A 13,778-nucleotide genomic window follows, 5' to 3' on the forward strand; every position below is an offset into this window, starting at 1 on the left:
CTTCCCTCGCCCCGACTCCCGGGGCCGAGGTCCCGGGGGCGGCCATTCGCCTCCCAAGCACTCGGCGCTCAGCCCCACGGGGCCGCCTTTGCAGTCGCGTGGGTAGAACGGGGTCCTCGAGGCCGCGGCGATTCTCTAGGGCGGGCGGCGCCAAGACCCGCGGGGAGCGCGGCTCCCATGAGCCCCCGCGCGACCGGGCCTCGGTGGGGGGGGCCGTTGCAGGTCACGTGGTCGCCGCCGCTCATCATGTGGGCCCGTCGCGCGTCACGTGGCTGCCATCGCCTGTCACGTGGCCGCCGGCGCGGGTCACGAGAACAAACACCGGGGCAGCCGGCGCTTCCCGGCCGGTGTCGCTCCGCGGCGGGCCATGGCCAACGTCTCTAAGAAGGTGTCGTGGTCCGGCCGGGACCGGGACGACGAGGAGGCGGCGCCGCTGCTGCGGAGGACGGCGCGGCCCGGCGGGGGGACGCCGCTGCTGAACGGGGCTGGGCCCGGGGCTGCGCGCCAGGTGAGGCCGGGTAGGGCGCAGGCGGGGAAACTGAGTCCTCGTGCGCCCCGCAGCCCGCGACCTCGTGAGCCTTCTGGCGGCGCCGCGTATCCCGGTCCTGGAGGCGACCGAGGCGCGGGGGACTCGGGAACGCGCCCCGGGGCTCCTCGGCCGGGGCGGGGCTGGCGGGGGCGCCTGGGGTCTGGAGTCTTCGGAGGCAGCCCCGGGCTGGGTGGCCGGGAGGGCTGGGTGAGCAGGCGGATCTCGCCGGACCCCGCGGAATGTGGGGCGCTGAGGGGCGCCGGGGCAGCCTTGGCGCACGTTCATTCCCCCCGGTGTTCCCCAAACTGGCCCTAAAGGGGTGCAAGTGGCTTTCTGTTCAGGCGACTTTTTAGAATTGTCATCCTACATGAGCAACTGATTTTGTTTGCGTTTTGACCCCCTGGGAGATGGGAACAGTTAAGATTGCAGCCGGGTCTCTTTCAGTGAGAATGACTGGGCGCCTTTATCTGCCATCTTTCTGTGTGGGGATCAGTCCCGACTTTCAGGTGATCTTGGGAGTGACGAGTGTTTGTACTCAGTCTCCCTTAGCACCGATTTGAATTTGGAATGTGCAGGCAAACACAATAAGCAGCAAGTCAGGTTGGAATGCGTTCCGCATGTCACCCTGCAGCGTGCGTCTGAGCAGTGTTAAGGTCTGGAGAACCGTTATGGGTACATTTGTTTCCCTGTCTGTGTATTGTTTTAATTTTTTTTTTTTTTTTTTTTTGAGACGGAGTTTCACTGTAGTTGCCCAGGCTGGAGTGCAATGGCGCGATCTCGGCTCACGGCAACCCCCACCTCCAAAGTTTAAGTGACTCTCCTGCCTCAGCCTCCCAAATAGCTGGAATTACAGGCGTGCGCCACCGCGCCCGGCTAATTTTGTATTTTTAGTAGAGACGGGGTTCCTCCATGTTGGTCAGGCTGGCCTCGAACTCCCAACCTCAGGTGATACTCCCACCTTGGCCTCCCAGAGTGCTGGGATTACAGGCGTGAGCCACTGCGCCTGGCTGTATTGTGTTACTTTTGAGTTAATGAACCGTTTTGTTGATGGGTCTTAATCTGCTTTGCACTTATTCTTTACATTTTTTCTTGTCTAGTCCTTTAAACACTTGTCTTGTGCTTAAAGATTAGGAAGGACGGCCGGGCGCGGTGGCTCACATCTGTAATCCCAGCACTTTGGGAGGCCGAGGCAGGTGGATCATGAGGTCAGGAGATTGAGACCATCCTGGCTAATATGGTGAAGCCCCGTCTGTACTAAAAATACAAAAAATTAGCCGGGCTCGGTGGCGGGCGCCTGTAGTCCCAGACTCGGGAGGCTGAGGTTGGAGAATGGCGTGAACCCGGGAGGCGGAGCTTGCAGTGAGTGGAGATGGCGCCACTGCACTCCAGCCTGGGCGACAGAGCCAGACTCCGTCTTAAAAAAAAAAAAAAAAAAAAAAGGTTAGGAAGGACACGAAAATCAGGCTGTTTCCACAGAACCTACATTTAGGTTTTCCCAATTCCTTAGAAATGCACCAGACAAAGAAGGTCAAAGTCTGCCTTTTGCTGATAAGAAGCAGCAGCTCAGCTCCCTTTGAAGTGGGCTGTCCTGCTCTCCGTGCTGTAGTCTGCATGAAAAGTGATCTGAAGGGGTTAATTTGAAGTGGTGGGGCCATGGGTGATTAGTTATTTGTGTGTATGCCTGTGTGTGTATGCCTGTGTGTGTGTGTGTGTGTGTGTGTGTTTCTGTTTTAAAAGTAAGGCCAGGTGTGGTGGCTCATGCCACTTTGGGAGGCCAAGGTAGGGGAGGGTCACTTGAGCCCAGAAGTTCAAGACCAGCCTGGGCAAAATAGTGAAACCCTGTCTCTAAAAATAAAAAAGCAAAATTAGCCAGGTGTGGTGATATGCATCTGTAGTCCCAGCTACTTGCTCGGGAGACTGAGGCAGAAGAGTCGTGTGAGCCCAGGAGGTTGAAGCTGCAGTGAGCTGCTTTTTTTTTTTTTTTTTTGAGGTAGTTTCTCACTCTTTTGCCCAGGCTGGAATTTGAAAAGCTATCTTAAAAAATTTAAAAACATTTTTTTTAATTAAAGAAATCTGAAGTTCACAAGGTAGAAGGAATAAACCAGCTTTAAGTGCTGAAAGGTAAAGATTGGGAACCTTGATGGAGGTTGAATTTGAGTTTCTCTTGGGACTGAATGTGCTTGGGGTTTCCTGTTTGTCTTTGCAAATAGAAGAGCTGATTTTTTGGGAAATAATCTGTTGATCTCTTAACCTTAGAAAGTATTCCCGGCTGTGCGTGGTGGCTCACGCCTGTAATCCCAGCACTTTGGGAGGCCGAGGCGGGTGGATCACCTGAGGTCAGGAGTTCGAGACCAGCCTGGCCAACATGGTGAAACCCCATCTCTACTAAAAATACAAAAATTAGCCGAGTGTGGTGGTGAGCGCCTGTAATCCTAGCTAGTCAGGAGGCTGAGGCAGGAGAATCGCTTGAACCCGGGAGGCGGAGGTTGCACTGAGCTGAGATCACGCCATTGCCTGGGCAACAAGAACAAAACTCCATCTCAAAAAAAAAATTTTTTAAGTATTCCCTTAAAAGTCATTGTCAGCTTATTTGTTTGTTTGCATTTAATAATGGCAGATACCCTGCTTACAAGCAATTTAAAAAAATAGTTTATGGTGCACTTGCTCCGTGGCTGCCTGGGACGCAGGCACATAAAACTGCTTCCTTCCTGCTGGAGACAGGCCCAGTGCCCTGTGCGGATGGTCTGCAGGGCCCCCGGGGCAGGAGCAGTCACAAGGCTTGGACTTGAAGAGCACAAGATCTTCAGGCAGGCGGGCGGGTGGGAAAGGACAGAGGGAGTGTGTGTGTTTGGGATGTGCTGTGGAGCATGGAGGTCAGCCCTGCTGCGCACATGAGCAGGCTTTGAATTTGGCTCATCTCTAGGGGAGCCCATGGGAAGCTAGGACCCCATGCCTGAAGGGCCCCAGCCTTGCCCCGCAGACAGACTGGAGAGGTGGAGTCTAGAGGCCAAGACGCCGCCTCTTAGGCCAGGCGTCCTCAGAGGCCTTTGTGCTCTGAGCATTGGACTCGCCGAGGGTCTCCTGCAGGGCCTGTAGCCTCCGTGTTGCCCGGTTTTCCCATCTGTGAAAAAGTTAACATATGCGTAGCGCTGAGCACGGCGCCTGTCACAAACCATGCTCTGAAGAAACGTGAGTCGTGCCCGGTCGTGTTAAAACCAGCAACGCAAGAGGGATTCGTGTTCGTTGTGACTTTCCTGCCCAACTTCCTGAGTAGGTACTGGATTTCTTGGTGCTGTTTTTCTGGGGGAGGGTCTGCTCTGACTGGTGGGCACAGCTCATAGTTAGGCTCAGGCGCACCCCAGTGTGGCCACAGATGGGGTGCTGTAAGCTGCCCTTGGATTCAAGGCCTCCAGAGCTGTTTTGAACTAAAATATCAACCCAGGCCATCCCCTGCCAACAGGACTGTTCCAGTGAACATGAGAACTGGCCCTAGCTGCCTCCAGGCTCTTTAGGGTTTGTTGCAGGATTTTCAGGTTGGCTGGTGGTGGTGTTGCCACCTCAACGTGGGCACAGCTGGCCAAACACTACGAGGTGGCTGCCCTGGGCAGGGCAGACTGTGGAGTGGCTTGTTGGAGGCTGGGTGCCAGCTGAAAGCCCAGGCCCTTCAGAGCCACCTGTGGGTTGCTGTTCCTGTTCTCAGGCCTGTCTTGCTTTGTGTGGTGTAGTGATGAATTGACAAAGCCAGTCACTGCTCATCTGGTGGTGCTGGGACAGGGCGAGGGTGAGGTCAGCCAGCCCTGGCCGTGTGTGGGCGGCAGGAAGCAGAACTCCTTGAGAACTGAGAGAGGGAAAGCGGCTGGAGCCAGAAACACTTGGGTCTCAGGGGGCGGTGAGGGGAGGCGGGTATTTGCAGGACATCCCTGGGAACTCATGTTGGGATGCTCCACCTAAGACCCTGGCAGAGCAGGGGTCTGGGTTAGTGTGGGCCTGTGTCCTGCCTGGGCACCCGAAGCCACAGACCGCAGCCTGAGAGAGAACTGTGGGCGCAGCGAGGCCATGGGGGAGGGTCTGGGGTCGTCCCCAGTGGCCCCTTGAGCTCTGCTCTACTTGAGGAAGTGCCCCTTGGTTCTTTTCCGGCCTCCAGGAAGTCCTCTGCCTGCCTGGGAGGGTTCCCCTGCTGTCGCTTGCCCTTCCCTGCCTTCCAGCATTGCTGTTCAGTGTCTGTCTTGCTTTAGGTCTCTGCCTTAACGCCATGGGGACACTGCGTGGACAGCAAAGGCCTCTCCTTGGTCTCTGTGGCCTTTGTGTGTCACCTCGTTTCCTTTGACTGTAACCCCCATCCCCCCGTGGGGCAGCTGCTGTATCTTCTGTGCCTAGCGTCTAGCCTGGTCCTGGCAGCGCCCTGCTGAATGTTAGGGTGCAGTGCAGGGCGAGCACAACAGCAAATGGTCTTTCATACGGCTTTAAGTTTTAAAAAAAACTGTGGTAAACAACACATACCATAAATTTACCATTTTAAGCCGGGCATGGTGGTGCACGCCTCTCATACCAGCTACTTGAGAGGCCAAGGCGGAAGGATCACTTGAGCCCAGGAGTTAGAGAGCAGCCTGGGCAACATAGCAAGACCTTGTCTCTAAACAATATTTTGTTTAATTACCGTTTCATCATCTGTGAGTGCAGTCAGTGGGCTTGAGCACGCTCATAGTGTTACACAGCCCATCCCTTGCCGAGCTGAAACCGCACCCATTCAACGCTCTCCCTCCTCCTGCCACCCAGCCCCCTGGTTACCATCTGCCTCAGCGGACCTGACGGCTCCAGGGCCCTCACGAGAGTGGACCGGTGGGGGCTGTCTTTTTCCGACTGGCTTACTTCACAGAGCACGGGGTCCTCTGGCCCGTTGTCCTGCAGCACGGGTCGGTGGTCGTTCCTCTTTATGGCTGAATTATTCCACTGCGGGGAGAGGCTGCACTTCCTTGACTCATCCATCGGCAGACACCGGGTGCTTCCGCATTTTGGTCATTGTCAACGGTGCTGCTGTGAACATGGCGTACAAATGGGACTTTCAGACGCTGCTTTTTATGTTTGTTTTTGGTTTTTGGTTTGTTGGTTTTTGTTTTTGTTTTTGACAGAGTCTCCCTCTGTCGCCCAGGCTGGAGTGCAGTGGTGTGATCTCAGCTTACCGCGACCTCTGCCTCTTGGGTTCAAGTGATTCTCCTGCCTCAGCCTCCTGAGTAGCTGGGATTACAGGCGCCCACCACCATGCCTGGCTAATTTTTGTATTTTTAGGAGAGTTGGGGTTTCGCTACGTTGGCCAGGTTGGTCTTGAACTCCTGACCTCAAGTGATCAGGCAACCTCAGCCTCCCAAAGTGCTGGGATGACAGACGTGAGCCACCTCACCTGACCCTGAGTTTTTTAATGTATTCTGAATATTAATCCCTTATCAGATATTAATTCCTTATCACGTTTGCAAATATTTCCTCGTTTCATAGGTTACCTTTGCTCTGTTGCTTTCTTTGATGTGTAGAAGTTTTAAAGTTTGATGTAGTTCCCCTCATCTATACATTATTTTGAGTTTTATTTTATTTTATTTTATTTATTTATTTGAGACAGGGTCTCGCTCTATTGCCCAGGCTGGAATACAGTGGCAGGATCTCAGCTCACTGCAACCTCCGCCTCCTGGGTTCAAGCAGTTCTCCTGCCTCAGCCTCCCGAGTAGCTGGGATTACAGGTGTGCACCACCATGCCCGGCTAATTTTTGGGTTTTTTTTTTTCGTTTTTCTTAAGTAGAGACGGGGTTTCTTCATGTTGGCCAGGCTGGTGTCGAACTCGTGACCTCAGGTGATCTGCCTGCCTCGGCCTCCCAAAGTGCTGGTATTATAGGCATGAGCCACCGCGCCCAGCCATTTTTTGACTTTTAAATCACTCTGGATTCACAGGAAACTGCAAAGGTAGCACAGGGGGCTTGTGTACCCTTCACCGAGTTTCCCCCAATGTTTACCTTTCCGTAACAGCACGGCACCAAAACCAAGAGAGTGTCGTTGGTGCAATGCGTGTAGATCCGCGTAAGCACCAGGAAGGGGGTGCAGGCCATTTTCAGACCCCTCTTTCTAGTGCCACCCACCCGCAACCCTGACGACCTTGCCTCCCCTCCGGCCCAGTCCCGCCTCTCGGGAGTGTTGGCTCACGTGTTCCTGAGCCTGGCTGTTTTCAGTTAGTGTCTGGCGCTTGGGACCGTGTAGGTTGCCGTGTATGGCAGGAGTTTGAGGAACAGCATCTAGTGTTTAATTTATAAGAACTTGCATTTAAAAAAGAAAGTAACCGCACGGAATGCATTGCTGAACTTGAAGTAAACGTCGTGTTTTTCCATTACGAAAGCCACCTTCTCAAAGTCCTGGCAGAGTTAAGGAAAGAGATGCTGGGAAGGGAAGGCGCCAGAGCCCCATCCTTTGACTCCGGGCAGGGGCAGCTGATGCCCTGCTGGGGGGAAACCCCTCACCCCTCACCCCTCTCCAATCTGCCAAGGCGGTGGCGGTGGGGGTGGCCCGCTGGTCACATACTGCACCGTCAGCCTTCACCTTGGCCTGACTGCATTCACAGCTCTGCCTGCTGCTGCGGGACAGTGCTGTCGCGGTGTAGACGGTGGCCCACCTCAAGGCCTCCCAGGCCTGGTGCCCAGGACGTGTGACTGTGGCTGTTTCGTTTTGGCTGGGTTTTTTTTTTTTTTATTTTAGAGATAGGGTCTTGCCGTGTCACCCAGGCTGGAGCACAGTGGTGCAATCATAGCTCACTGTAGCCTCAACTTCCCAGGCTCAAGCGATCCTCTTGCGTCAGCTTCCTGAGGAGTTTGGACCACAGGTGCACGCCACCATGCCTTGCTAATTTTGATTTTTCGTAGAGACAGGGTCTCACTACATTGTCCAGGTTGGCTCTGAACTCCTGGGCTCAAGCGATCTTCCTGCCTCAGCCTCCCGAAGTGCTGGGATTACAGGCGTGAGCCACCACGTCCGGCCAGAATGATCCGTTATTTCCAACAAAGAACAGCCTGAGAAGCACAACGGGCCTTGGGTGGCGTTTGGAGAGAAGTGCCGACGTCTTGAGTGATGGGGAGAGTGGCCCTATGGGCAGGACGTGTCCCACGGGGTGCCCGTTTGGACATGGGGTCCTTCCTCATGGTGAAGTGGGTCTTTTGGGTTCCATGGTCTCTGTTGGGGGCACCGGGGCACCTGTCCACCTGGGAGCTGGGGGTCAGAGGCCCAGCGCTGGCCACAGGGCTGTTTTTTCTGGTGATGAGACCTGGAGTCCAGGGGCTTTGATGTGAGTGTGAGCGGGAGGGAGTGGGCAGCTGGCCAGGCCACTGCTTGCATCACGCCTGGACCGTGGCACCTTCCTCCTCCCACCCTGTCAGCCCGTGTGGCAGGAGACTCAAGCTGTGAGTTTCGCCTGTGACTGAGGGCTCAGGGAGAGCCACTGGCATGTGGCAAGGCTGGGGGCAGAGGAGGGGCAGGTGCCCTGTGACTCAGGGCTCTGTCCAGCAGGACCTGTGCACTCCAGCCCCTCCCACACTCTCCCTTGGGCGTGGAGATGCCATGGCAGACACCTGCGGATCTGTCTGTCTGGCCTCTGCTTCTGGCTTCTGGTGGAGATGGCCTGGGGGTGCTCTTTGCCTGGGGAGAGGAGGAGGCTCTGACTGATGTCTGCCAAGGGCCAGTGGCACGTGCCCAGGTTTCCCCCCCTGCCAGGGCCACTCACTGAGTCATCAACACGGTGCGGGGGGGTGCACACCAAGGGTGACGGTGGCTGGTAACAGGACAATGGTTGGGGAAGGGGTCCCTGGAGGGCAGTGGGCTGGAAGGTCAGGTTCTTTTTTTTTTTTTTTTTTTGAAACACAGTCTTGCTGTTACCTAGGCTGGAGTGCAGTGGCGTGATCTCAGCTCACTGCAGACTCCACCTCCCGGCTTCAAGCGATTCTCCTGCTTCAGCTTCCCAAGTAGCCCGCCTAATTTTTGTATTTTTAGTAGAGATGGGGTTTCACCATGTTGGCCCAGCTGGTCTCGAACTCCTGGCGTCAAGTGATTTCTCCTGCCTCGGCCTCCCAAGGTGCTGGGATTACAGGCATGAACCACTGCACCCCGCCGGGAAGGTCTGGTTCTGAAGGCAGTTTCTGGGATGGCGGTTTGGGGAGCCTGTCTCCTTCAGGGGTGAGCACTCCAGAGAAAGCAGGACCGCCACCCCTGGCTCGCAGTGACCTCAGATGCCAAACTTTCCTTCTCTGCCTCCATGTCCTTGCCTGTGTGTGGTAATCGTGATCCCTGTGGATAGGTGGAGGTTGAAGGAAAATTGGGCCCCAGTGCAGGCCGTTCCCATGCCTCTCTCTGTCCCCACCTCGGCCCAGTGGGCTTCTGGCGTCATCACCTGCAGTTCTATCACCAAGAAGCACTTTCAGGCCCTGCTGAAATCTCGTGCGGGAGGCTGAGCCCAAGGAAGGTGGAGGGAGAGATGGGGGGATAAGGAGGGGAGGGCGTTGGGAGCCAGGAGGGCTGCTCCCACGGAAGGCAGGCGGCGGCCTCGGTGGTCTTCCCACGGCCGGTACCAGCCATGGGACTCCTCTGCCAACACTTTCGTCACAGGCGCATGGTCTCTCTGATGCAGATAGCGGGCACTCTGGGCATGTGGCCCTTCTACCTGGGAGGCAGCCCTTCTTCCCTTCACATCCCCAGATGCTGGTAAAGATTCAGGAGATAGTGGAAATCAGAGTCGTCTCCAAAGGGTCTCTTTGGGGAAAGGAGGCTGAGGTCTTGGCTCCTCCTAGCCTGGCCTCAGCGCCTTGGCTCTAGTAAGGAGCCGGAGACTGGGACAGGAGCTCTGTAAGTCACACCTGCACCATGCCACCCAGGGCCCGCTGCCCTGCCCCTGCCCTGAGTTGGGGCGGCTGCAAAGCCTTAGGTGGCTGAGACCCCCCCCAGCTCTGCCCGACAGCTGGGCGTCCTGTGGGGAGGGCAGCATGAACACTGTGGAGCCGTTTGTGTCTCAAGACCCAGAGAGGCCACAGTGGAGGTGACTCTGTGGAGGTGGCAGGTGGCTGAGCAGGGCCTCGGGAGCAGGGTTGGGCAGGATGGCCCAGGGCGCTGTGACGGGCACTGCATTGGTGGTGGCATGTTGCCCAGCCCTTCTTTCTGGTGGGTGGCAGGTGCCTCGCCTTCAGTCTAGAGCAGGGAGCTTGCGCCCTGGACTCAGGGGCTGGACGTCTCGTTGACAGGCCGAGGGGCAGCCGGAGCAGTCCTGCTTCCAGGGCCTGACCTGTCCCGGCCCTGCTGCCCCCACCCAGCAGGCAGGCCTGGCCTGGCCCATTCCTGAGCTCCCGGGCAGGGTCAGGCGAGGCCGGGGTGCGGCGGCGGGAGTGAGAATCCACGGTGTGAGAATCCACGGCACAGAGCGTGTGACGCCCGAGCGCCCTCACGGTTTCTCTTCTGTTTTTAGTCACCACGTTCTGCGCTTTTCCGAATCGGACATATGAGCAACGTGGAGATGGATGATGAACTTTTGGACCCGGTGAGTTGGGGGTGTTCCCCGTCCTCCCCGGAGCTAGCTGCATGTTAGCAGAGGATGACAGGGATGGGCAGGGGCTGAGCAGCAGGGAGATAGTGGGGTCCGAGGGCCGGGGTTCAGGGAAGATTTCCCTGGGGGGACACGGTCCCCGAGGCCGAGTGAGCGGAGGCAGCCGGGCAGAAGTGCTCTCAGACGGAGGAGTGCAGGGCGCCAGGAACCTGGATGGGCTGTGCGGGGCGCAGGAAGCCGGTCAGGACAGCAGTGACAGCATGGGCAGCGAGGGGACTGGACCTGGCTTTGGGACAGGGCAAGGACAGGGATCTTGGGGGGGCAGTGAGGAGCCCCAGGAGAGTGAGAGGGGGCCGGATGCCTCTGACTTCAGAGAGCAGGGTTTGAGATGGTCCCGTGCCAGTGGCTGCCCCGGGAGTCCTGAGCTCAGCGGCGGCGTGCTTGTCTTCCTTCCCCTTGGGGGCATCTCCCGCCGGCCTCGGTTTGTCCCCCAGCCGCTGGTGAGGCTGGGAGTCCTCCGCTGCCGCTGGCCGTTCACTCATCGTCTCTGGGGAGATGTGTGTGCGGGACTCCTGTTGAGATGATCCTGATGTTGGCGACACCCCGGGCGTCCTCCTTCTCCCCATCAGGCCCCACCCGGCTCTGCCCTGGGCCACGTCAGAGGCTGAGGCGTCTCACAGTCCACCTGTCCGGGCGCTCTTCGGCCTTGCGTCCCTTTGAGCTTTGCTGCCGCAGTCGCTCCCGAGGCTGGCGCCGTGCTCAGATGCCGTCCGGCACACCCAGCAGCGCCTCTCCCGGGGCTGCCCTTCTGATATGTTTGTGCTGCCTCTGGAGCCACAAGGCCTTCGGAAGATCTGTTTCGTGACCGTGGGCACCTTCAGCACTGCCTTTTTGGACTTCAAACCCTTTGCTCTGGTGTCAGCTTTGGGAGGCGCAGGAGTCGGGAGACGAGGGAAAAAGCGAGCGCGTGAGATTCAGCAGTCAGTCCTCTCCGGTCTCAGGCCCTGGAATGGGTGCCTGGCCGGCCACACGTGTCTTGGTTATGCTCATTTTTAAACTGGGTTTGTTGTCTTTATAATTGAGCTGCAGGAGTTCTTTATATATAGATGCAAATCTCTCATCCAACACATGAGTTATAGAAGTTTTCTCCCGGTCAGTGGGTTTTCCGTTCACTTTCTCAGTGGTGTCTTTTGATGCTCAATTTTTTTTAATTAAAAAAGTTTTGGCCAAGTGAGGTGATTCACGCCTGTAATCCTAGCACTTTGGGAAGCAGATGGATTGATTGAGCTCAGGAGTTCAAGATCAGCCTGACCAACATGGTGAAACCCTGTCTCTACAGCAAATATAAATATTAGCCGGGCCTGGTGATAGGCACCGGTAGTCCCAGCTACTTGGGAGGCTGAGGTTGGAGGATGACTTGAGCCCAGGAGGTGGAGGTCTCAGTGAGCTGAGATGGTGCCACTGCACTTCAGCCTGGGTGACAGAGTAAGACCCTGCCTCAAAAAAAATTTTTTTTTTCTGGGCAGGTGTGGTGGTTCACACCTGTAATCCCAACACTTTGGGAAACCAAGGCTGGAGGATCGCTGGAGCCCAGGAGTTCGAGATCAACCTAGGCAACATAGTGAGACCCTGTCTCTACAAAAAACAAAAACAAAATTAGCCAGGTGTGGTGGTGTGCGCCTGTGGCCCCAGCTACTCAGGACGCTGAGGTAGGTGGATTTATTGAACCCAGGAGGTTGAGGCTGCAGTGAGCCATGATCACACCGTTGTACTTCAGCCTGTGTGATAGACGGGACCCTGTCTAAAAAAAAAATTTATTATTATTATTTTTTGAGATGAGGTCTCACTGTGTGGCACAGGCTGAAATCCATCTCTCAGGCTCAAGCACTCCTCCCGTCTCAGCTTCCTGAGGAGCTGGGACCACAGGCGCATCATACACAGCATAGGTTGTATTGCTGAAGTTCAGCTAATCTGTTTTTTCTTGTGTTGCTTGTACTTTTGGTGTCATGTCTAAGAAACCATTGCCTAACCCATGACAACTGACCCGTTTTTTCCTAAGAATTTTACAGTTTTAGGTCTTTCATCCCTTTTGAGTTAAGTTTTGGATGTGGTGTGAGGTAAGGGTCCAACGTCATACCCTCCCTCTCCCTCTCTCTTTTTTTGAGACAGGCTCTGACTGTCACCCAGGCTGGAGTGCAGTGGTGCAATCATGGTTCACTGAAGCCTCTGCCTCCTGTCTGTCTCCCAAGTAGCTGGGACTGCAGGCACATGTCACCACACTCAGCTAATATTTTGTAGAGATGGAGTCTTACTGTGTTGCCCAGGCTGATCACAAACTCCTGGCCTCAAGCAGTCCTTCTGCCTCAGCCTCCCAGAGTGCTGGGATTACAGCTGTCAGCCATTGCGCCCGGTCCAGCTTCATTTTCGCATATGGAAATCCAGTTGTCCCAGCACCATTTGTTGAAAACACTACCTTTCTCTGTTGAAATGTTTTGACACCATTGTGGGAAATCAATTGATCATACATGTTTTGGATTTCTTTCTGGACTCTCTCAATTCTCTTCCATTCTTCTGTGTCCATCTTCGTGGCAGTACCATGCCTGTGGTTTTTTTTCTTTTTTTTGGCTTTTTTTTAAGAGTTGGGGTCTCACTGTGTTGCCCAGGCTGGGTGGATCACTTGAGGCCAAGAGTTTGAGACCAGCCTGGCCAACATGGCAAAACCCCGTCTCTACTAAAAATACAACAATTAGCCAGGCATGGTGGTGCACACCTGTAATCCCAGCTACCTGGGAGGCTGAGGCAGGAGAATGGCTTTAACCTGGAAGGCGGAGGTTGCAGTGAGCTGAGATTGCGTCACTGCACTCTAGCCTGGGCAAAAAGAGTTACTGTGTCTCAAAAAAAAAAAAGAGAGAGAGAGAGATGAGGGTTTTACTCTGTTGCCCAGGCTGGTCTTGAACTCCTGGCTTCAGTTGATCCTCTTGCCTCTGCCTCCCAGAGTGCTGGGATTACAGGTGTGAGCCACTGCTCCCTCCCTCATGGATTGATTTTTGGATGTTAAACTAACTTGTATTCCTAGGCTGAATTCACCTTGCTGCTGGCATTGCTGGAATCGCTTTGCTTGTGTCTTACCAAAGATCTTTGCATCTGTGGTTGTAGGGGTGTTGGTCTGTAGTTCTCTTTTTTTTTTATTCTCTGAGACGGGGTCTTGCTCTGTCACCCAGGCTGGAGTGCAGTGGTGCAATCTCAGCTCACTGCAACCTCTGCATCCTGGGTTCAAGCGATTCTCCTGCCTCAGCCTCCTGAGTAGCTGGGATTACAGGTGCCCACGACCACGCCCAGCTAATTTTTGTATTTTTAGTAGAGACAGGGTTTTACCTTGTTGTCCAGGCTGGTCTCGAACTCCTGACCGCAGCCGATCCACTTGCCTCGGCTTCTCAAAGTGCTGGGATTGTAGGTGTCAGCCACCACACCCCACTTGCAGTTCTCTTGCTGTGTCCTTGTCCTTGGTGTCGGGATGATAACGGCCTCGTGTGTGAGCTGAGAGGGGCCTCTCTCCTTGTGGCCTTGTCCACTGGGCTTCTCTCTTTGCCTTTTTCTGCCATAGGATATGGACCCTCCACATCCCTTCCCCAAGGAGATCCCACACAACGAGAAGCTCCTGTCCCTCAAGTATGAGGTGGGCGTCCTCCTGTT

At 55.4% G+C, this 13,778-nt stretch overlaps 1 protein-coding gene across 6 annotated transcripts in view; it reads left to right on the top strand.

Annotated features, from left to right (window-relative positions):
* Positions 1–298: 298 nt before the first annotated feature.
* The window catches only part of CLCN7 (chloride voltage-gated channel 7), a 29,625-nt gene continuing 16,145 nt past the window's right edge, over positions 299–13,778 (top strand). For 5 of the 6 annotated variants that reach the window (XR_009211776.1, XM_058433970.1, XM_058433973.1 and 2 more), the window contains exons 1-3: positions 299–508; positions 10,008–10,079; positions 13,690–13,761. Coding sequence is in view for 5 of the 6 variants with exons in the window: in XM_058433970.1 (XP_058289953.1) it covers positions 368–508; positions 10,008–10,079; positions 13,690–13,761 (285 nt within the window). In the remaining variant the exon portion in view is untranslated. Of the gene's footprint in view, positions 509–10,007; positions 10,080–10,106; positions 11,795–13,689; positions 13,762–13,778 lie in introns of those variants that run through there. The other variant, XM_058433974.1, reaches the window with a different exon arrangement.

Source organism: Hylobates moloch, unplaced genomic scaffold (genome assembly GCF_009828535.3).
Source record: "Hylobates moloch isolate HMO894 unplaced genomic scaffold, HMol_V3 SCAFFOLD_23, whole genome shotgun sequence".
Lineage (NCBI taxonomy): Eukaryota > Metazoa > Chordata > Mammalia > Primates > Hylobatidae > Hylobates > Hylobates moloch.